The following is a 22,827-nucleotide window of genomic DNA, read 5'->3' as shown; positions in this document are numbered from 1 at the left end:
CAAATTTTCAAATTTGCTTCAGAAAACTTCCAGAAATTTATTGCAGGCAAGGAAGTGGTATTTTCTATTTGAATGTATAACCTTTAATCAAAGCCTGCTTCCATGTTTGGTTGAAGTCTTTTACTTTCCTCACACATAGAGAATCATGTTTTCTTCAGGAGCTCACCAATTTGTAGTAGACTTTTAAAATTGCTAATCAGTTTATAACCTGGGGTGCCAAAGATCAATGACTGTGGTAAGGAGCTCACAGAAGAACCCTTTTTAATTACAGAAATAGGGTTTGAACTCAGATCCATCAGCTGATTACATCTATGGCAGTGTGTCTAAGGCAGACAGATGGACCCTGAAGGTGTAAATCAGACATCTTGTGGCTGGAGCTAGAAATATCTACCACTTCCAGTTGTTGACTACTGCCCTTAAAAGAAACATTTAGAGCTTTCATGTCATAGCAAAATACATAAGGTCTTTGTCTGTTTCAGCGTACTAAAGAAGTGATCTAAACTAATCAATTTGACTTTGCACTGGACTAGACTGAGAGACCAGAGTTGGGCAGTTGAGGGTCTCAGCTGTGGTAACTGATATGGTGATAGCAAACAGCTGGGGACAATAACATCTCAAGTATACCCAACTCTGTCAGTGAAAGTCTTCTGATATGTTTTCAGGCTGCTTAGTGCTCTATAGATTATAATCAACATTTTAAAATCAATATGAAAAGCAGTAGGCAACCAGTTTAGGCCAGAAATCATAAAACCAGATCCATCTTTGATATACTAGAACAATTGTCTTTAATAGAATGCAGTAGTTCTAATCTGAAAGTATGTGAACACTGCCAATTTACTTATTAACATAGGAATTAATTACAAAACTTTGAAATTGTAACAGAAATTCCAAATTAATATTTACAGGATAGTAGGTTAAAAGGTATTTGATAGAGTACACATGATATTCTATACTTGCATGAAATATATATGTGTGTACATGTGCACACACTTTTATGAGGAAGTATTGTTTTTTAGAACTCTTCTGTAAATTCAGTTTTGTAGTAACGTTGCATAGATCCATGCAGTTGATAAAACCTTGGGCCCTCCAGGAAAAGATGAAATAGGGTGAAAGGCCAAGGAACCTAAGTGTAACAATGTGTGCAATAACACATGAATTCATATAAGCAGATGAAGCCTTTTGCTTATATGTTAGTGATAAATGTAAAATATATAGGATGATAGTGTGGCATTTCTGCATGGATTTGTCGTTGATTATTCTGCATGCATTGCTTCTGTGTATGCATGCATTATTTCAGATTCTTTCATTTTGTCTTACCCTCATCCCTTCAAATCGCGACAAGGCTCTTAGAGGTCTCAAAGCTCTTAGTGTCCTAAGGGATTTAATCGCACCAAGTTCTGAGTAGCCCAAGGCATTAGCTGTTAAGCTAACCAAAGAGACCTACACAAAAACAGAAAGGCAATATTGCTCATTCAACTTGTATATCCTTTTGATACATATGGTGGGAATGATGTGTGCCCTGAACTTCTCAAGATTCAAGGCTGGACCTCTTTCTCCAGGAATCCCTCTATAATGCAGAAAGATCTTTCAAGTCAGACAAAATAGAATAAAAGTATTCTAGGTACCTGTTGATGAAACTGCGTTGGTAGAATGGTATAAAAATGCTTTCTAAATTCACATAAGCTAGTCAACATTTGGTGGTATTTAAAGAAAAATGTAGTCACATGCAAAAAGAAAACTCCCAAAGGTTGGGTGAATTTGAATGGTCAGTTTAGGTCAGGACTTCCCATGATATCTTCAGAACTTGAGGAGAATGTTAAAGCTCTCAAAAACCACATCCAGACCTGGCCTTTGGTCAAATGTAACTTTCTAGTGTCCAGAAAATCTTATTCAACAGCCATAGCTACCAGTGCTGCTCAGATTTAACCAGACTAATCAAGACTGTTTGTTAGACAATAGTAGAAGCTTCATTGTTAGGCATATCCACACTTCATTACATTCCCTGTGACTCCTTTAACCACTTCATCAATTCTGGCTTGCATAACGCTGGTCTGGTCTGCAGGCAGATGAGTAAATAAACTAGAATAGCTGTAAAATAAATAATACAATTATCTTTCATCAATAATCCTTAGAAATGTATTTATAGTAAACCATTAGGAAGGAGTGGCCCTAGTGAAAAACAAAACAAAACATCTTATATTTCTGTCCATTTAATGCCCTTTCTTTCCATCCTTCCTACTCTCTCTTCCTGCTTTCATTTCCAGATTAATCTTTTCACTTCATTATCTCAATCGTCTGAATAAAGATTTTTAAAAATGCTTCAGAGATTCATTATTTTCCATGAAAAAAAAATGCACCAGGGCAGGTTTGCCATGAAGAACTAACAATATTATTTATAAAGTTCACAGAAGTAACTAAACCACAGATTATTGAATAAGAATTAAATATTTGTTGATAAGTACGTGAACATATAATGATAGTGTAAAGTATTGTCCACTGTGCCTCTGTAAAGCTCTGCTGGTCATGGTAATTTACACATCTGATGATTGAGGCAAACAGTTTTACAAGGGTATAGACTCAACCACAGAATACTAAGTGTGTGTAGTCATGCTTTACCACAGGAGCTGCAATGCTGGTATGGATTTAAAAGTTACAATGTTTTCCAAGCTCTGTATAGTAAAGACTTCATAGTCTATCATATAACTGTAGTTTAAGGGAGATAAAAAGCAATATCTACAGAATTCTGCTGCTTTTCAGAATAAGCAAACAAGTGATTCAAGACGCATTCTTACCTTGCATTCCATGGGAACTACATATGTGGAACTGAGAGATGCCCTATTAGCACAGACAGATGTAGTCAGGCTATTGGGAACGTAAGGGAAATAAATGTCTGCTCTATGGTTGAAGATCTGCAGACTTCTATTTATGCCACCCAGTACCGTACATGCATTGTTGAGCATGTAGACTTGAAATTACAATGCACTTCTCACTAGGTCTCCTTCAGACAATGTGTATCTACTCCTTGGTGGTGCAGCCTTTTGAAAATCATTTGAGAACCCATTCTAAGGGAGCTCATCTACAGTTCTCCAAGTGTCTCTTTAAGGTCACACACGTGATGAGGTGAAAAGTGCAAGAGTATTGAACAATACAATGGAACTGAGAGTTCCTAGCAGTATTTTCATTTCATATTACACAGAGTAAGTGACAGGACACTTACAGTAATTAATTAGAATGTTAGAAACCTTTAAAGTAATTACTTTGAAATATTTAAATTCCATATAGAGCAAAAGCTGAGGAGGATGAACAGCATCCCAGCATCCTTTCCACACCACAAAAAAAAAATAGTAAAAGGCATAATGACAATAAGGCATTACAGCTTCATAAAACTAGAGAATATCAACAAAACATATCTAGAGTAATAAGTATATCTAAGTATTTTTTCTTTTCTGAACAGCATTATAAACCATACCACAGCAGCAGTTTTAAAATAGAGTTTCCATTGAATAGAACAGAAAGCTTATCCTGAAAACATAATATTCTGATTTTTAGAGCCTGTTGTACAGGACATGAAAAAGAATACATACATCAACGATCAGGAAGTCCAGCCAGCACCATGCATTAGTGAAATAGGTTTGAAAGCCATAAGCCACCCATTTTAAAAGCATTTCCAGAATGAAGATATAAGTAAAAACTTTGTCAGCATATTCCAGCATGGTCTTGATAGTTTTACGTTGCTCTATGTATATATCTTCAAATGCCTGTGAAAAAGATTTTTGAAGATATAATTAAATGTATTCACAATTTGCAGTGTGGTATATAGTAGCCAAGAAAGAATTTGCATTGGAAAGATATATGTGATGATAATGCATATATCCTTCCCTCAAGTACAACTTTTGCTTTCACTCCATACTGTAGTCTTTTCATAAAGCTGGGTCCAAACACAATATTCAGCTTTCAGCTGAGCTGAACAGTGATCCACAAAACCTTCTGTAATACTGTTCTCTAAATCTCATTTTAATTCATTTCCATGGATAGCGATGGCTTATTGACATAAGGATTTCCTTTGTGGTAGCTACAATTCTATATAAAAATTATATGAAGGATTTAAAAATGACTCTGTGATACTGAACTTTTGAGGAACTAATAATTAAGACCAAGCTATACACATTAACCCACAGAGCAAACCTGAACAGAGATTAGTAATTCTCTTTTCGAAAGAAAATATCTATGTTGACAGTGGATCAATATGCATGGACCCAAGTGTAGCAAGTACACTATATTTTGCTCCTGCTATGAGGAACTAATTACCTCAGTACTTACTCAGCACACCCAATTTAACATGAATCTGGTAAAATATCTGAGGGAATAATGCTGGCATCTTACATCACAGTTTGACAATTCAAGTTGCTGTTGATCAGTTCCTATCTCAGCTGTGGTTTATTTTAAATGTACATAAGACAAAAAACCTATTATCATCAATATGAAGACATGTGAATACCAGTCTGATATAGCTAATTTCTTATTTCTATTAACACTATATTTCAAACTTGCCAAACAATTTGTTTTGTAGCCTCTGAGCAAACTCTTATCCTACAATACATGCCAAATACTTGTTGATATATGTTGACATCAGAATATTTATGAATTTGATATTAAATTCTTATATGTTACCTGCAGCTGTATAATTAACTGTAATTCTAAACTCCTGCTGCTTAAAATAGACACAATAGTTCCACATTGAATTTACCAGAGCACCACTGCTGAGGAGAATCATGAAGACAATGAAGGTCTCAAACCAGTTGTGTTCAACAATCTTATAGCAGGTTTTCCTAAGATTCCACCAGATTTTCCCTTTCCCATCTTCTACACTGACTTGACAGCATTTGAATCTCCGCACACAGCCTAAGTGCGATAATAAATATTGAGATGTCAGAATAAGGTAAATATTTATTAGGAATCACAATGAACAGATGTAATTTGGCTTATTCCAGTGCAACTGCAATAGATGTTTGTAAGTAAATATCTCCTATTTGAGGATTTTTATCTCAATATTTGAAGTCAAAGCTCTGTAACTCTTATAATGCCTTCCAAGGAGAGAGGGTGAGCACAAGAACAGTACATCTATGGCAGTACCTCTGAAGGAGTTACTAATACAAACAGAAAATACAACTATAATCACAAAGCTGCTTCTTGATTTTGAATAAAAATAGAATCCAGCCCAAATCAACACAGCTAAGCCTAATCACCTTGCATATATTTTGTTTTGCCTACCTTCCGTAAAACAAGCCTCTGGCTCCAGAGATTCTTCGGGTTCTGCTTCTGGCTGTTCCCCTTCTGGAGGTACTCCGATATCAACTGTGCTGCCTTCTGATGAACTGGATGCATTTAATTTCTGTGAATGAAACCCCACATCATTTTTTTTTTTCAATTTTATTTATTTTGAATAGAATTTCAGGTTTTAAAGGCATACCAAAATATTTTGCATGTATTTCGTGCTCTGACATTAAAATAATTTCTTAGCTACAATCTATAATGCCAAATTGCTCTACTACAGGTGAGGTCACAATATTAGAAACTACATCATGTGCATTTTCCCTATTGAAAATATTTTGATATTTTCATCCAAGGAATTGCTGAAGTTATTAGACTACTCTTCTGAGCCACACATGAATTCTGAAATGAAATTTCAGTAAGATAGGAATGGGTGCCTTCCACACTTTGTACTGTTTAGTTAATCCAATCATGTGGCTGCATTTTAGATAGCATATGTTAATTCAAATAATTTTCCAACGTCATGACCAAACCAACAGCAAGCTGCACAGATGTATTTTCATGTCTCAGGTAAATGATATTCTATCAAGTCTGTAAAATCTAAAAAGTTTTAATATAGACTTTTCATTATCATTGACATGAAAACACATGTTATGAGTTGTATAGGATAGTTTAATTCTCTTTATTTCCAAGAGAGCAGCATGTATACTTTAAGAGCAGTAGCTGATACTTTGCATTCTCACTTGCCAATGCATTTTCTGAATTTATTGTGCATTTTGAAACTACTTATTACTTTGGTACAGTACACATATACGTCCAATCAATATAAAAGCCAAAAAAAAAAATATTTTTGGAAGACTAAAGTGAGAACAAATGCTTTTAAAACAATACTGTCATAAAACAATACTGCACCAATGAACCATACTGATAATATAATCCAAATCTTCAAAATTATTCTTTCACACCATCATTATGTTGGCAACAGACATATATGAGTACTATAATAAGTAAAAGCAGTTTGATCATGGCATTCTATGACTCTTCTAATGTTATCACTATGTGGAGTATAACATCAGTAAAATGGCTGCATTGATAAGTAGCTAATTTTATAAAGGGAATGATGTAAGCAGATTTAGAACACAGTTATAGGTAATCAATACTAGAAAGAGAGATGGTTCATGGTAACATTAAAGATACATCTTTGTTCACACTTAAAACTTAAGTTAGAGGCATTATTCCTTTAGAAGATGTTTGAGAAGCTCCAAATTCTATATAGTTTTTTGTATAGGTAATGTAAACAATATTAGTATGTGAATACAGAAAGTAACATAAGACTTTAATGGAATTTTACATTTCAGACAATATTAAGTATGTTCTTCAAACAAAAATTTTAATTCCTTTCTCTCCCACTCTGATTTTATCGAATCACACTGCAATATATCGTGTTGTTATTTTGACATAAGCTTAACTTTGTTTTTTATGTACCATGGTACACTATAGCCCACATTTTAGAGGAAGACTGAACGATTGGAAACATTTCTTGTAGGGTGTATTATGCACATAATTTCAGTGATACCTGCACACCCTTTAGATTTCCAAGAAAATCCCAGTTTACATACTCATGTCTCATGTTTGTGAATGAGCTTTAGCATCTGTGAGGTTATGTCCAATGTACAAAGACATGGATGCGCAATTTTCTGCAGGTTATTATTTATGAATTTCCCATTGCAACATACTCAAATTATAGATAATGCATGGCAGTTTGGTCATTGTGGAATACTGCCTCTAAAATGGAGAAAGTGGAAAGTATGGGACAAATACTGTAGTCCTCAAGTAAGGACCACAGCATTTAAACATCAGTGGAAATCAATCTTCAGTTTTAGGAAAGGCCAGAAATACCATAAATGCAAAGTACATTCCGAAGAAATTTATATATGGTGTTAAAAATTAATATTTATCAATACAATACAGTAAATAATTTTTAAACTGAGAAGTGACTATCTGTATTATTTAGAGTTTTCTTAAAATGTTGCTTGCATCATTCCGATCTGGACAGCATTTCTAGCAGAATGCTGTAGTAGTAGCAGAGCAAATCAAAATTATGAACTGGTTAAACCATAAGTTTGAAAGACCTACTGTCCATTCTTTTACAGGAAAATGAAGAGTTCAGTTACTCAGATATTACACAGTTTAATCAGCACATGTTAATGTTAAGAAGGGGTAATGAATTCCTATTACTGAAATGATGACTAACAGTTAACTCAAGATATAAGATTAGAGATATCCACTATAAGGAGAGATTAAAAAGATCAGATAGAAAAGGTAGAAAATGATCAGTAGAACAGGCAATTATCAGGAACATCAGAAAGCCATCTTTATTTATGTGGGTCAGTATGTATGGTGAGTTGTATCTTTCAAGTCTCTTCTCATTGAAAATCTGGTATGCTTCTTTTAAAGAGCTGTAATAATAACCACAGGAGTTAAGCTAAATAAAAAAAATCCTAAATTGAATCAACAGCAATTGATAATTGGAATACAACAATTAAATGTCTTATCCCACTGAGAATTCAGTTACTCTTCTGTTGTTGATTTAATAGAGTATTTCTTTAGCATGCTGTTCTATTATACCTGAACTTAGCCCCAACCTGATCAGTATATGAAGAATCATATTATAAAAAATATTCAATAAAATCAATCTGTAATAATTCAGTATCATTTGGGGAAGAAAAAAATTTAAATTTAATCAGAAATAATTACTTCTTTTGTTTGTTTGTTATTTGCAACATTGAATTCATTATATGGCATTCTATCCATTATTTATAAAATCTGGCATGCATTACAAACAGCTAGGAAGGATTTATGATATATCATCCTGAGATTTTACCAAATCCATTAAGTTCAGTATTCTAGGAAGACTTTTCAGGAACAATCACACATGTCACAGCAAACTTCAGCTCTGGTATCAAGCAACCGACCCAGGGATCTTGTACTGATTTCTATGTATTCAACACAGTATCACCCAGGAATGGACTGTGTTATTGCTGATTATGTTTTTTTCATATGCTTTAATACATAGGATGACTTTTCTACCACTTACTGTGACTTGCCGGTGTTCACACATATGGAATCCAGATGGATAGCTAGACTACCCCTAATTGCAGACCCTGATATGTTAGGTATGTAGCATATGTCCCACTTCCTCACATTACATATCTCAAAGCTACCTTTGTACCTGATAAAGTCTTCTCTGCTCACCAACATTACAAAAACTGGATTTAGGCAATGCTATATACTTAACATGTATACAGCTTTTTTTAAAAATGAACCTGTAGAAACAAGATAATCATCAAACCCAAACATTATCTTTGATATAACAGTAAGTAATTTTTAAGCCTTTTTTATATCATGGTTCTAGGTTTCAAAAATATTCACTCACCTGGATTATATGAGATTTATCAGGGTAAAGTATCTTTATACATCACATCTACCAACAGCCTTACCAGTCATGCTTTAGTCAGCAATACAGTACAGTATTTCAAGGTAGCTTTCAAGGTAGAAACTGTAAGTGGAAAGCAGCTTGCCTATCATAGCAGCATTGCAAAAAGCAGCAGCCAAGACTACGTCAGGAAGTTTTTGATATAATTACTGTCTGAACCTTGACAGCATCTCATACACTCATACGATTCTGTTTCACTTACAGCCAGGCCACTTTGAGATTCTAACATTTCTTTCTTTATTTCAAAGGTGATTATCTGAGAGTAGCTGAACAGCTCTTAGTTTAACATTTTTAACAAAGCCTGAAATTTCATGAATGGTCAGGATGCCACAAATAGCTGTTGAAATCATAATTTAAGGTACTGAAGGAGCAAAGAGCAGAGCAGACATAAGCAGTAAGATGGTACCAAGAGAAACCAACATTTTGGTTTTGCTTTTAATTTCCTTCCTCCCAAATACATGTGAAGATGTTAAATAATGGAAATTATATTGTTTTTATTTTCTCAGTGCTGTGTGGATGTCAGTATGAAAATGAGATGTTCTGTGATATACATGGCAACATTATATCCAAACTTATCCAGTCTTTTTCAGTACAGCTATATCACCTATAAAATTGACCAAGTGGTAAATATCATTGTAGTTCCACTGGTACAATTAAGTGGACTCTGGATGTCACTCTTTCTAGTGCTTTTACAGTCAGGTATAATAACTCTATCAGTTAAAAAACCCACAACATTGTAGATAAAAGCAAAACAATTCACTGATGATTATTGTTTGCAAATACTGCAGAAAAACAGGATCCCTAAATTATAGTCCACACTGCACTTTATTGCTATTCATAATTCCTTTGATCTACTTATTTATGACCATTTCATAAATTAGAATATTTGCAAGAATGTTGGATGAAAGCAAAAGCATTGTAAGTAGCAGTGGAAATATTTGCAAAAGCTCTCCCACTGGAAGGTACTTAAAAAGGCTCTTTAATTCACACAAGCAATAGTGAAAGGATATTTCTGAAACAGAGCAAGGGAACTGCTGTTTGTAAAGATTAAACAAGTGAACTCCAATTAACTCTAATATTAAAAATTTAATATCGTCCACTATGAATCACAATATGCCAATATGATGTGACCAATTCGCAAACAATCCAAAGCCTAAATTCTTCAGAGTATCAAAGGATTTTGAATAATGATTATTTTTAAATCAAAATATGATGTATCAGATAAAGTATTCCTTTCAAAATATAAGACAAAAAGCTATGCAATAAGTGTATTTTAACTCCACTGATTTACCAAACTGAAAGCAGCATCATGTAACTATGGTGATGTAAATATTATGGCTTTGTTTAATAGGCAAGATGTAAATCATACTGAGACTGTGGACCTTTTGGTCCAAAATCAGGAGCTTATTTACTAGACTGCTGAACTTTATATATTACCAGTAAGATGAGAATAAGTTTACGTTTCTCAAGGAAGACAATTTTACATGTTTGGAGAGGTAGTGAATTTGTAAGCATAAATTTAAGAGCTATGGTAAGACTGAATTGGGCCAGATCTTGCTATCAGTTTTCTCTTTACACCTCTACACTTGTAAGTGTGGGTGTAAGTAAGAGCAGAACTGATCTCTGAATGTTTGACCAGCCAAATACCAGTTTTGTATGAGCTTTTTAAACCAAGTTATGATCGCATGCTTTGACTGTGGAAATTAAATGAATTTCATGCTTAATGATGCCTCAAGTACTGCATATTAATCTCCAAAATAACTAAATGATTACATAAGTACTGAAGAAGAGCATTTCTAAGAAAAAAAATGTGAAAAATAAAAATGTGACTATCATGAGTTTGCAGGTTACCTCCATTATAAGCTAAAATACAATAGTATGAAAGTTTTCCAAAACAGGTAGCAGCTTCTCATTATCAACACAATTTACAAATGGATTTATGTATGCTTTTGATGAGAAACACAGCTTATGTGTTATATATTCTGTCTTCCTTCAGTAGGAAAGAAAACCCCTCAAAAATAGAATCTCGAAAACTTTACCATCAAGACTGGGAAAGGTACATAGCATGCACTGCAGAATACTATTAAAATATCACGGAAAGTATAGCATCTGAACCACAGAAATATTGGGGCTGCCGATCTCGCCTGACCATGCTGTGATGTGAGTCCCGTGACTCAGCAGAGAGCAGCTGTGCATGTTTCTACTTTATTGCAATGAATGGGACAGGATCATAGCTGAAGAGCATGCAGGCCAGTCAATATCCGTTAGAAAGTGATTATATAGTATATACGTATAGATGTATAATTTGCTTAGGTAACCTGTGTAAAATTGGTGACACGATGCTCTGCCTCGCTAAAAGGCACCAGAGCTGCCCGCTTGACTGATCCAGCTTGGTTCTACTCCTGTGAGAAGTAAGAATGGTAGGAAATGAAGTTCAGGACACAGCACCTCTGGTTTTTTTGCGCTGAATACTGCTTAAATTAAAATATACATTATTAAGGTGTCTGCAACAGCATTAGGACATCCCGTATTTTTCAAGGCATTTAAAAATATCTTGTAACTTGGTATATCGTGGTGTAATTACTAGCCTAGAAATTATACTTAGCATAAAAATCTAATTATTACACAGCTATACATGCACTACAAAATTTTCTATATAAACCATCCCTGTAGTACTTGAACACCTAAAAATAAAAAATTATTTTTATAGTTTCTACACTGGATGGCAGTAATGCAGCTCAGGTCCACGGACCTTTACGTACAGGACAACAGACTCAGCACAGTGGCCTCATATCTGTTAATATTTCCATGTTTTGTTTAGGAGTTTTTCTTGAATTCCCTTATTGTATTGTATTCCCCCACTACCATTCTTATGAACACAACATTGTCATAATTCTATTTTAGGCTTCAGGCAATTTTCTAGAAAGTTCCTTGTATATTCACACCTACAAGCATGTACAATATTGTATGTATTGTTTATAGAAAGGCATAATCTAGTTAACATTTCCATCAAAATACGTATATTATAATAAAGAATTCACCAACCATTAATAGAGCTAATTGAAACTTGCTAATAAATGATAATTACTTTGTAGAAATCCAGCTTATTGCCCTATACCACAGTGAATATGTGTATGTATGTGTATACACAGAGAAAGCAAAAGCACACAGACACACACTGTAGCATCAGGCTATCCTGGGCAGAGTTCTCACAGTACATGAATGCCTAAACTGCCTTTTCATTTGGGATACCACTAACGGAACGTGGATTGGTGGCAACTTCTGTCTTCAATTCTTCTAATTTGTGTTATAAGCAATGAGGTGACTGGCAGATCAACACCTAGCAACAGCAGAATCATATAAATGGAAAAACATGAGAGGACAGAAATGCAAGGCACATTATGGTATGACAAAAAAAGAGGAAGCCTTGAACAAAAAGCCATTTGTACTCACTTTTTTAATTTTAAAAATGCCTTATTTTGCTATGGATCATTTTTATGGCAAGAGTGTTGGTCCTGTGACTAATAAGACATCAGTTTTTATATCAAAAACCACAGTGGATAAGAACTGTCTAGTTAAGAGTAGGAACTAGGATTAAGATTGAAAAATACACTTTTGTGAATAAAATCTATTTGACATTTAGGCACTTATTTAAGAAATATGTTCACAGTGTCTTTGTTCAACTGACTCTCTTTAAGGTGCCTGAAATTTGTAAGCATTTCCCTTCAATTTTTCACCTTCAACTTCTGGAAGAGCAAGAAATCTTGGTCCTGACTATGCTCAGAAGAACATCAGGCTTGACCAGTCAAAACTGCTTGGCACTAGCTCATTCCTGACAGAATATGCATTTCTTTGTCTTATCACCTGATCAGTTTGCAGTTTCTGAAGCATGATTAACACACATATTTATAAGACATTGCCTCCAAGACTGCAATGAGGACACTGTTTTCTTTTAAATATTGTACCTGGAGGAGAAAGTCTTTCTTTTATGGTAGAGGCTTAATGACTGGAGCTCATGTCTTAAATGTGGGATAATCCACATTAAAATTTTCCCTGTATGAATTCAAACCACTATTTTTGTCACCTTGCAGAATAACACAGTTGGGGTCCTTCCACTGGGAAAAGAAAAGATTTGGCTAGTGAAGACAGACAGCAGTCATCCCATCCTGTTATACAATGAAGAAATAGATGCGCCATTGTCATTGCGATCCTACTCAGTCCTGCTAACCACCAGCCTATAGGTTTGAATAAGGCACATCCTCCATCTCTTTTACTGACATAATGCTCTTGTGCAGTAAATAGTTAAGGACCGAGCAAGCTACAAAAAGAAGCAGGAGAATGTTGGTGATCAGGGAATTCATATGGGAAATTCAGGTTTTTGTCCCTATTTCAAGGCAGTTTCTGCATTTTAGCCACTGACTATTGATTGTTAAATTATAAACAGATTTTGTAGCAGGGAAAGATTTTGTTCTCAAAACGAATGCCTTAATCATTAGGCATTACCAAAAGTCACATTCTTTTTGGCTACCACTAATAATTTGTGAATCACAAATTATTTTCTGTATCTTTTATTTCACAATTGTAGCTTCAGCATAAGCAATGGAGAATACTCCACTAGTACAGAACAATACTGTGATTACATTTTTAAAAAACAGACTTCATCAGCTAATTAATAATCACTAATGAAGATCTTTAAATTACTTGTTTCTCAGTCATTTTAATGACATATAGTACTTAAATTAGTAGAATCCAATTACACTTCCAAATTACTTTTTTTCAAGGAAGTTGCCAATTAAAAATTATCAGAGCTATAACCTATTTTGATAAAACTTCAGTTACTATGTACATAACTTCATAACTTTCAAAAAAGAACAAGCACAGGAAAAGTATATAGGACAATTTAAAACATGGTTTACTACTACCATGAGTAGTGGTAGTGTCAGAATCACTAACATTATCAGAAATAATCTGATATGGGTGGGAGCACAAGATAAGAAGTGAAGAGAGGAGTTTTCTTGCGTGCATACTTCTGATCATACTGGGACTTCACAGTTAACATCTCAGAATGTATCTGTGTCAGAAGATTTTCTTTTAGTGTCATTCATACAGTAATATCATCTGAAGCATCCTTGCCAGTTACACTATATCTGCAAAATAAACTATCTTCTTCGCACTTTCCAATAGGGGCATCTAGAATGTTTTATGAAAAATGATAGGTTTAGGTTGACAGTACCTTTGAAATTGATAAAAATACTATACTAATTTTACAGACAAATACAGAATGACAGATGGGTATTGGTTACTCCACCAAGATAGCAATAAATATTTTGTGATTAAGAAATCCAACATATTCTGTTTTCTAGTACTGAACTTTAACTTCAGACACTTTTTTCCCAAAATTTCAGTACATCCTCTGGCTATCCCTAGTTGCTAAGCAGAGAAAAAGCTGAAAGCGATAGATAGACTTGAACACGATTAGCAGGAAAAAAAGAACAAACCCATAAGGACTAGGCCTATACCAAGAAACGACATGATTTACAAAAAGACAGAAAAATAGTCTGTGCCATTACTGTCATATTCAATCATTATGGATGAACGCACTGATATGTGGACTTTGACCAGATTAGCAGTAGAATTGCTGCACCTTTTGCAGCAGTAAATTTTAAAACAGTTAACAATGGGACAAAAGAACAATGGAACAGCAGAACAATGAAAGGACAGAACAATGCACTAGCCCTATGTGGTGTAAAGGTGCCTGAAGAAGATTCCTTATCTACGAAGATAGAATAGAATCAACTAAAATCTTACATTCAGACCAAGAAACTTTCATACAATCACCGTCCTCACTACACAGAACAATTAAAAGCTAAACTACAACAACTTCTGCTTTGTTCTACACCCAAGTCATGGTTTTGAAGAGTAAGATAAATACTAATACAAACAATCTCCAAAAAATAAATATTTTTAAAAGAACAGTAAAGACTTTTCTGATAAGAAACAAGAAAATATGACTAAATGCATGATGCAGTCTGTACAAAAAAGGATCTTGGGATAAGATTTACTAGAATCTTAGACATATTTATACCTTCATATTCAAGCACGAGGAAATCACTTACGAAAACCTTTGTGTTAGTTTATGGCTACACCATAGCATGCAGTACTGTCCGAAAATACCCATGCTAATGCTGAATGAACTAGCATTAGTACTAAGCACAGCACAGACTTATTCCACTTGAGGTGGTGTGCCTCCATCATGCACATTTGTGCCAGACAGAGCACGGGCTTGACACAATAATAATGGCTTTGGCATTCCTTGGAACTCACTAAGTGCTAGCTCGGATTTTGTCCGTTCAGCACCACACTGTGCCAGAAAGAGGTATGTTTTATTATGGTCACAGTAGGTAACAGATTCAAATATCTTAAAACTTTGAAAATGACAATGGGTAGCCATATGAAAGGATCTTATACTGAGATATAAAGCTTCATAACTTTTTTACCGTAAGGTCATTACTCCACTTCTTCAGTGGTTCTGCTACTATCAGATGGATTATTAGTGACTTATATGAAATTGTTTAGTGATGCTGGTCCAGTATTCAAATGTACTTATGATATTTATAGATGTATTTTGACTATATCAGAAAGTTTAAAATCATCAGAATGAACTATTAATTTGACAGGAGGCACTCCAGAAAGCAGACAAAAGAGTAGACAAACTGCAGTGATGAAATAAGCATGGAGAAACTTGCACAACTCCCACATATTTTGTAAGACTTTTGGTATCCAGGGCTATTAAATCAGTTCATTTTCTTGTTGTTAATTTAACTAAATAAACCAGAAAAAAAAGTATTAATTTCTTAAAAAAATGTCCTATGTATCTTGATTATTACTGTAAATGCAATACTATACTACCATCTCATTCAAAACCCGCAACTTTTCATCAATTTACCTTAAATACCATTACAAGTTTGTATAGACTGTTATATAGGAATTAAATAGAGGTTTGAATTCAACACTAGTAACCTTAAGAAAAAAAGAAAAGCATCAGAGTATTTTAAATATAGAAACAGCCTTACCTCTTTGCTTTCTTCCAGGTCTGACTCGCTGCTGAACTCCTCTGTATTTAAATTTTCAAAATCTGATTCCCCGACAGCAATTGGCACTGTCACAGTGAGACTTGGGTTGTTTATGAATGACATGTAATCACTTTCATCAACAACATATTTTTCCACGCTGCTGCCTATGCCACTGGTTGTTCCATTCCCTTCTTTAAGATAGGCAAGGTTTTTACCTATTTCTACTATTGTGTGGTTGGAAATACAGCTGTCTTTTTTGTTGTTTAGGTCTTCAAGAGGTTTGATTTCATCTAACACTTTCTGCTTTCTAACAAAGGCTTTTTGGATGAATTCACGCACTTTCCTCTTTACATAATCTATGCCTTTCTGAATCCTTGCCACAGCAATCTGTAGATTGTTCATTTCATTATCATCGTCTGTAGCAGCAAGGTTGTCTGAACTAAATGAGCTCAGCAGCAAGGCCAAAAAGAGGTTGAGTACCTAAAAGACAGTAAGGAGAAAATATACTGGATCTTTTTTTTTTTAAGCAATAAAAGTAATTCCATTATGAGTTGTTCGATATGACATAATGTTTAGTTCACAGCTGGCGCTTCATTTCAATCCACCTTCCTGCTATTCTTTCCAGCCCATAATCCCTGTCCCCCATACATTATTATAATTTGTCAAAAACATTTTTAGCTTTGTGCTGGCTTTAGATGGGGTTGAGTTAATTTTCTTTATAGTAGCAGGTACGGGGCTGTGTTTTGGATTTGTCCTGGAAAGAGTGTTGATAATACAGAGACGTTTTTGTTATTGTTGGGCAGTGCTTACACAGAGTCAAGGCTATTTCTGCTCCTCATCCTGCCCTGCCAGCGGGCAGGCTGGGGGTGCAAAAAAAGCTGGGGGGTGACACAGCTGGGACAGCTGGCCCTCACTGACTGAAGGGATATTCCACACCATATGGCATCATGCTCAGCATATAAAGCTGGGAGAAGAAGAAGGAAGAGGGGGATGTTTGGAGTGATGGCGTTTGTCTTCCCAAGTCACCATTAGGTGTGATGAAGCCCAGCTGTCCTGGGGATGGCCAGGCACCTGCGTGACCATGGGAAGTGGTGAATGAGGTCCCTGTTTTGCTTTGCTTGTATACACGGCTTTTGCTTTACCTCTTAAATTGTCTTTATCTCAACCCACAAGTTTTCTCACTTTTACCCTTTTTATTCTCTCCCCCATCCTACCAGGGAGGCAAGTGAGCAAGCAGCTGTGTGGTGCTTAGCTGCTGGCTGGGGTTAAACCACGAGCTTGTTTAACTTGACTAACATAGGTAAAAATCTGAGCTGTTCCTTAACTTTCTCCTCCACACTAGAAGTAGTGCGGGTCTGCTCCTCAAAATGAAGAATGACATAAGGAGGCAGGATACAACATGATGTAGTAATTTATGCAAGTTACATCCGCTGTAGTGTTCATGGGCAAGGGAAATGCAGGAAGACTCCAGCCTTCTACAGTTCAACAGACCACAGTTTCAGTTTCTCTAATTCAGAATATAATAAACTTACATATTTGCCAAGAATATATCAGTCTACTTTTGTTTTGAGCAGGAAAACCAGCTAAGAGACAGAGAGTCCACAGATGTGATACACCTCAATTTTAGGAAACTATTTCAGACTTCCTTGTGTGACATTTTACAAACATACAAGAGAAATTTGGACTACATATAATTGTGACAGACTATAGGCAAAATTGATTAAAAATCATATTTAAATTATATTTGTCAATTCTTCCTGTTCAAAGTTGCAGAATATTTTAGAAGGTATACCACAGGAGTCTTACATTAGTCTGGTTAAACGTGGTATATATGCCTATAGATAGGCATATTCACATAATTTGTGGACAATACCAAAAAGAGAAGCAACGCCAGCACTCAGCAAGAAAGAACTACAATTAGGCATAACCATGGTAAATTGGTGAAATGATTCAAAATCAATATGGCATTTAATTCTGAAGTACTAGTGTGGAAATAGTGGTTACAGAAAATGAAAAGTACATATATAGAAGGTCCGAGAAGTGGCAAGGTGGAAGCACTGCAGAAAAGGGCATATAGGCTGCATCAGGAAAGTGATACTGGTACAGAAATTTCATGTGTCATTTAGTTGTGTACCACAAGGAACAGTGGGTGTAAGACATGGAAGTATAGTTATTCCACATTATTCGGTACTTGTGTCTCTATCCAAAATGCTGCTTGGGAGAAATTTGGAGGCCAGTAACAAAACGGATAAGTAGTTTAGAAATCATCACCTATGAGAAAAAATTAAACAGCCTAGGCTTATTTTGTTTCAGCTAGAAAAGACTGGAAGTAGAAACAGTAAGCCTTTAAGTATTATAAATGATGTCATGAAGACCAACTGTTTTCCCACTATTGAGACCAGTCAGTTTAATTGGCTATAGAAGGTGATTTAAGTTAGATGTTTTTTTAAAAGGCATTTTTAAGTACAAGCATGATTCAGCACTGATCTTACTAAAGGGGTTATAAACTTACTGAAGAGTTAAAAGAAAATGTAGACAAACATTTTTCATAAATGATCAAGGTATATTTCAACCTGGTTTAGAGAAATGTCAAATGAATTACATGATCTCCTGAAGTCCTTCTCCAGTCTTCATCTCTGATTTCTAAATCATGAAAAATAGGAAATACGTTCCAGTAGTTTTAAAAAATCCCCATCAACTACGTACCACTAGGTTTCCAATCACCATGACCATCATGAAGACAGTAAGGCACATAGTTTGGCCTGCAACCTCCATGCAGTCCCACATCGTTTCTATCCATTCTCCACACAGCACTCGAAACACAATCAAGAAAGAGTGGAAAAAGTCATGCATGTGCCAGCGTGGAAGTTCACAGTCGCTAGAGATCTTGCAGACACATTCCTTGTAGCTTTTCCCAAACAGCTGCATCCCAACCACAGCGAAAATGAACACAATGATGGCCAGCACCAGGGTCAGATTCCCCAGAGCCCCCACTGAGTTGCCAATAATCTTAATCAGCATATTGAGAGTTGGCCAAGATTTTGCCAGTTTGAAAACTCGAAGCTGCAAAACAGAAGAATAATATACAGTTATTCATGTTATTAATCACAATGAAATTATTGTTACACATTTCATAAATCAGTTACCCTGTGTCTAGGTCATGTCTCATGTAGCCTTTAGAAACTTCAATTACAAAATTTATGTTTCCAGTTCTTTGCACAATACTAGTTATAAGCAGTCTTAAATCATGAATCAAGTCATAAGAAATAGAAAATAATATCTCTATGCTCATTTCAATTACATTTAAATTATCACAAGGTCTCAAATTCAGACTTGGCCTCTTTTGATGACTTTAGATATCTATAAACAAGTTGCACTTGGACAAGTTGGACAAACTAGTCTTTTTCCTTTACTTAACTCTAAGAGAATATTACTAAAAGTAATCCAGCACATATGAAATGTGATCATTTTAACAGGATTGTGAGTGTATAGACACTTCCAGACCTCTTTCATTTTAACTGGCAGAGGGATGGAAGAAATGGTTTCCCTAGAAAGAGAAACAAGCTAGAGTTGTTAATGACAGGCATACAAGTTACTCACAAGTATCTTTAACAACATCTTTGCTATCATTTAAAATAAATGTAATGTGTCTTACAAAGATTATCATACAACATTGAGAAAAACAGACACAGTAAAGCGTTATATTAAAGTACAACTTGAAACAGACAAAAATTAAATTATTTGGAAAGATACAGCAGGTGTTCAGACAATTGAAAGAGGAGAATACTAAAAAGAATCTAAATTTAAATATTATTTCATGGGATGACACATAAATAAAATATATAGATGTGAAGTTAAAACCAGAATTCTATTACTGAAGAAGTCAATCCAGACAGGCACTAGACTTTAGGCAAAAAGCAATATAATGCTATATAGACAAACAGCAAATGGGTGAGTTTAAAACCCTTTTTTTTTTTTTTTTTTTAGAGGGGATTTATTTAATGTTAAATAAAAGTTAAATATTTTTTTGCTTTATTTAAGGCAGTGGTTGATCTTGATGACTAGGAACTCTAGCTTCATGTATCTTACTGTGTAGGGCTTTTCAGAAGAGGATCTGAACATCAGCTTGCATGCTAGCCTAGTCTTCAGTAAGACCAAGGTTTTTCAAGTTCCTATTCATGACAGAGAATATCTAATAACAGATAGAGATACTGTAGTGACTTCCGAACAGAAGAGCTGTTAGACAGCAGATGGACCCTTGCAGAGGATAATAAGGAAAAGACTGGTAGTGATGAAAAATCCTTATCCAAAGAAAAATCTTAACACTACTCTCTTATAAAATTAACCATATAAGCAAACTTGTAATGGAAGTCTATCAGCTAAAATTGTCAATAAACTTTTATTAACTAATCCATTATTTATTAAGCGATTTACTAATCTTCAGTCACAGATAGTGAGGACATGTGGCTCTTGCATTTTTTATTCCCTCACGCAGGGAGAAAAAGACTCTAAGAGATGCTACTACTAAAAAAAGTTAATACTTAAATCACAGTCACTGCAAGAACAGAATTGATGTTGACAGTGTCTTGAAGAAGAAATAGATATTGCTAAGTTAATATGTAAAACAGACTTGACATAATAGATACATGCCATCTAGTGGGTATGCAATTGAGTATTTTCTAAATTCTTATTAAAAGATCTGTCTTAGCCAAATATATCACATACAAATGAAAAATGCACAACATACATACACAAATACAAAAATATAACACAGAAACATATTTTATTTAGCATATTTACCAATCGGAATGATCGAAGGACAGATAATCCTTCCACATTTGCAAGGCCAAGCTCCATTAAACTAAGACTCACAATAAAACCATCAAAAATATTCCATCCCTCTTGGAAATAATAATAAGGATCCATGGCAATTATCTTGAGAAACATTTCTGCTGTGAAAATTCCTGTAAACACCTGCAAGGAAAATACAGCACTCCAGTTTAATGAGAAAATATTTAAAAAATAAAACTAACGGTATCAACTTTTGGTAAATTATATCTTCAGCAAGAAATCCATGATAAATCTGAATAGCTTCTCTGTATTGCCATACATTGTGGTTAGGAATTAAATTCAGATTTGAAGATTACATATGCCTCAATGTTTGGTTTCCAAAGAAAAAGAGGTAAATGGGAAGAATATGTTTTTTATCTAGCCTTCTAATATGCATGTATAAATACTGATACACAGAATCTCTTCTGATTTTAATGCTCAGTTTTTCCTCCTTAGATCTCATCTTTGTCCCTGGGACATCTTTTTGCTTCTAGGGATAAAGATAAGTTTATGAGAGGGACAATTATTTTACTAAGAAAAAAAAGTATAATGGAAATTGAGCAGAACTATTCTTCTTAGGGATGACCTGCAGAAGGCACTGTCATGCTATTTCACCATTTCTGGGAGAGTTGTAGTAAATCTGCTGTGCTTACTGGGTCTTTCCCCTCTACAATTCCCTGAACACCCAGGACCTCAGGAGGTGCTAGTGAGTAGCAAAACAGGTGTGGGAATGGAACTGAAAGTTCTTATGATTTGTCAGTATCCATCCAAGAAAAAATATTAGATAAATTCCTTTAACCAGCTTCAGTGACAGAAACTGAAGGCTTTAAAAATCAAAATGCATATGGACTCAATAAATCTTACTATCTTTTGCTCCATAAAGCAAGAGTGACAAAATCCACAAATGTCAACAAAGAGGGATTCAATACAGCTTAAATTTAAATTGAACTATCCCAAGCCTATAAATATCTACTCAACATTTTCTTATAAACATATGTACATAGGTCACAGAAGAATTATTTAAGAAAATTCATTTCACATACATAGCACATCATGAAAGACTTACAAGGTTTCCTACTGAAAGCACACCACTAAACTGTTCTGTCATTGGATAGTGCTCCATGGCCATGAACAGGGTGTTTAGGACAATGCAGATAGTAATGGCCAGATCAACAAACGGGTCCATCACAATCAAATTTACAATATGTTTGACTTTCAGCCAGGGAGTACAGCAGTCCCAAATCAAGCAAGTGTTAGCAAATTTATACCAGCATGGTGGGCATTTCTGTCTGGATTCTTCCAGTTCTAGAAAGAAAAATTAAAATAATGTTTTAAACATATTTCTCTGTTCCAGTATCACCTGCATATTTCCTCAAGGCCTAAATGTTGTTTTTCATGGTACTGTTGATAAACTGTATTGATATTGTAGACCTTTTGAAACCAAGGCCACTATCAGTCAAAATAAATTAATTTAAAATAATCTGTCCCACTACGTTTTCAATTTTATGTAAAAAGAATACTAAATATTCAATAGATAAAATAACCATTCACAATACAATGTTACATAGGATGTAAAAGAGACATTTGTCTTAGAAATCTGACATACAGGCTAGGCAATGAGTGGATTAAGAGCAGCCCTGCGGAGAAAGACTTGGGGGTATTGGTGGGTGAAAAACTGAGTATGAGCCAGCAGTGTGTGATCTCAGCCCAGAAAGCCAACCATATCCTGGGCTGCATCAAGAGAAGCATGGCCAGCAGGTCGAGGGAGGGGATTCTCCCCCTCTACTCTGCTCTTGTGAGACCCCATCTGGAGCAGTGTCCAGCTCTGGGGCCCCCAGCGTAAGGGCATACGCCTGCTTGAGTGGGTCTAGAGGAAGCCACAGAGACGATCGGGGGCTGGAGCATCTCCCTTATGAGGACAGGCTGAGAGAGTTGGGATTGTTCAGCCTGGAGAAGAGAAGGGTCTGGGGAGAGCTTATAGTGGCTTTCCAGTACTTAAAGGGGGCTACAGGAAAGGTAGTGAGGGACTTTTTGTCAGGGAGTGTAGTGATAGGACAAGGGGTGACAGTTTAAAACTGAAAGAGGGCAGTTTTAGGTTAGATAGAAGGAAGAAATTCTTTGCTGTGGGGGTGGTGAAGCCCTGGCATAGGTTGCCCA

The 22,827-nt window shown here is 35.2% G+C and overlaps 1 protein-coding gene across 5 annotated transcripts in view; it reads right to left on the bottom strand.

Annotated features, from left to right (window-relative positions):
* Window positions 1-22,827, bottom strand: part of LOC104356915 (sodium channel protein type 2 subunit alpha) — a 79,138-nt gene that overhangs the window by 12,492 nt on the left and 43,819 nt on the right. For all 5 annotated transcript variants that reach the window (XM_033007863.2, XM_033007865.2, XM_033007861.2 and 2 more), the window contains exons 14-21: window positions 21,737-21,975; window positions 20,641-20,814; window positions 18,547-18,903; window positions 15,841-16,320; window positions 5,272-5,392; window positions 4,748-4,902; window positions 3,585-3,758; window positions 1,318-1,440 (exon numbers count right to left, since the gene is read on the bottom strand). In XM_033007863.2, coding sequence (XP_032863754.2) covers window positions 1,318-1,440; window positions 3,585-3,758; window positions 4,748-4,902; window positions 5,272-5,392; window positions 15,841-16,320; window positions 18,547-18,903; window positions 20,641-20,814; window positions 21,737-21,975 — 1,823 coding nt within the window. The remainder of the gene's footprint in view (window positions 1-1,317; window positions 1,441-3,584; window positions 3,759-4,747; window positions 4,903-5,271; window positions 5,393-15,840; window positions 16,321-18,546; window positions 18,904-20,640; window positions 20,815-21,736; window positions 21,976-22,827) is intronic.

Source organism: Tyto alba, unplaced genomic scaffold (assembly GCF_018691265.1).
Source record: "Tyto alba isolate M040663 unplaced genomic scaffold, T.alba_DEE_v4.0 Super-Scaffold_7, whole genome shotgun sequence".
NCBI classification, from domain to species: domain Eukaryota; kingdom Metazoa; phylum Chordata; class Aves; order Strigiformes; family Tytonidae; genus Tyto; species Tyto alba.
The sequence above is the reverse complement of the archived record's forward strand: the minus strand, read 5'-3'. Positions and strand labels throughout refer to the sequence as shown.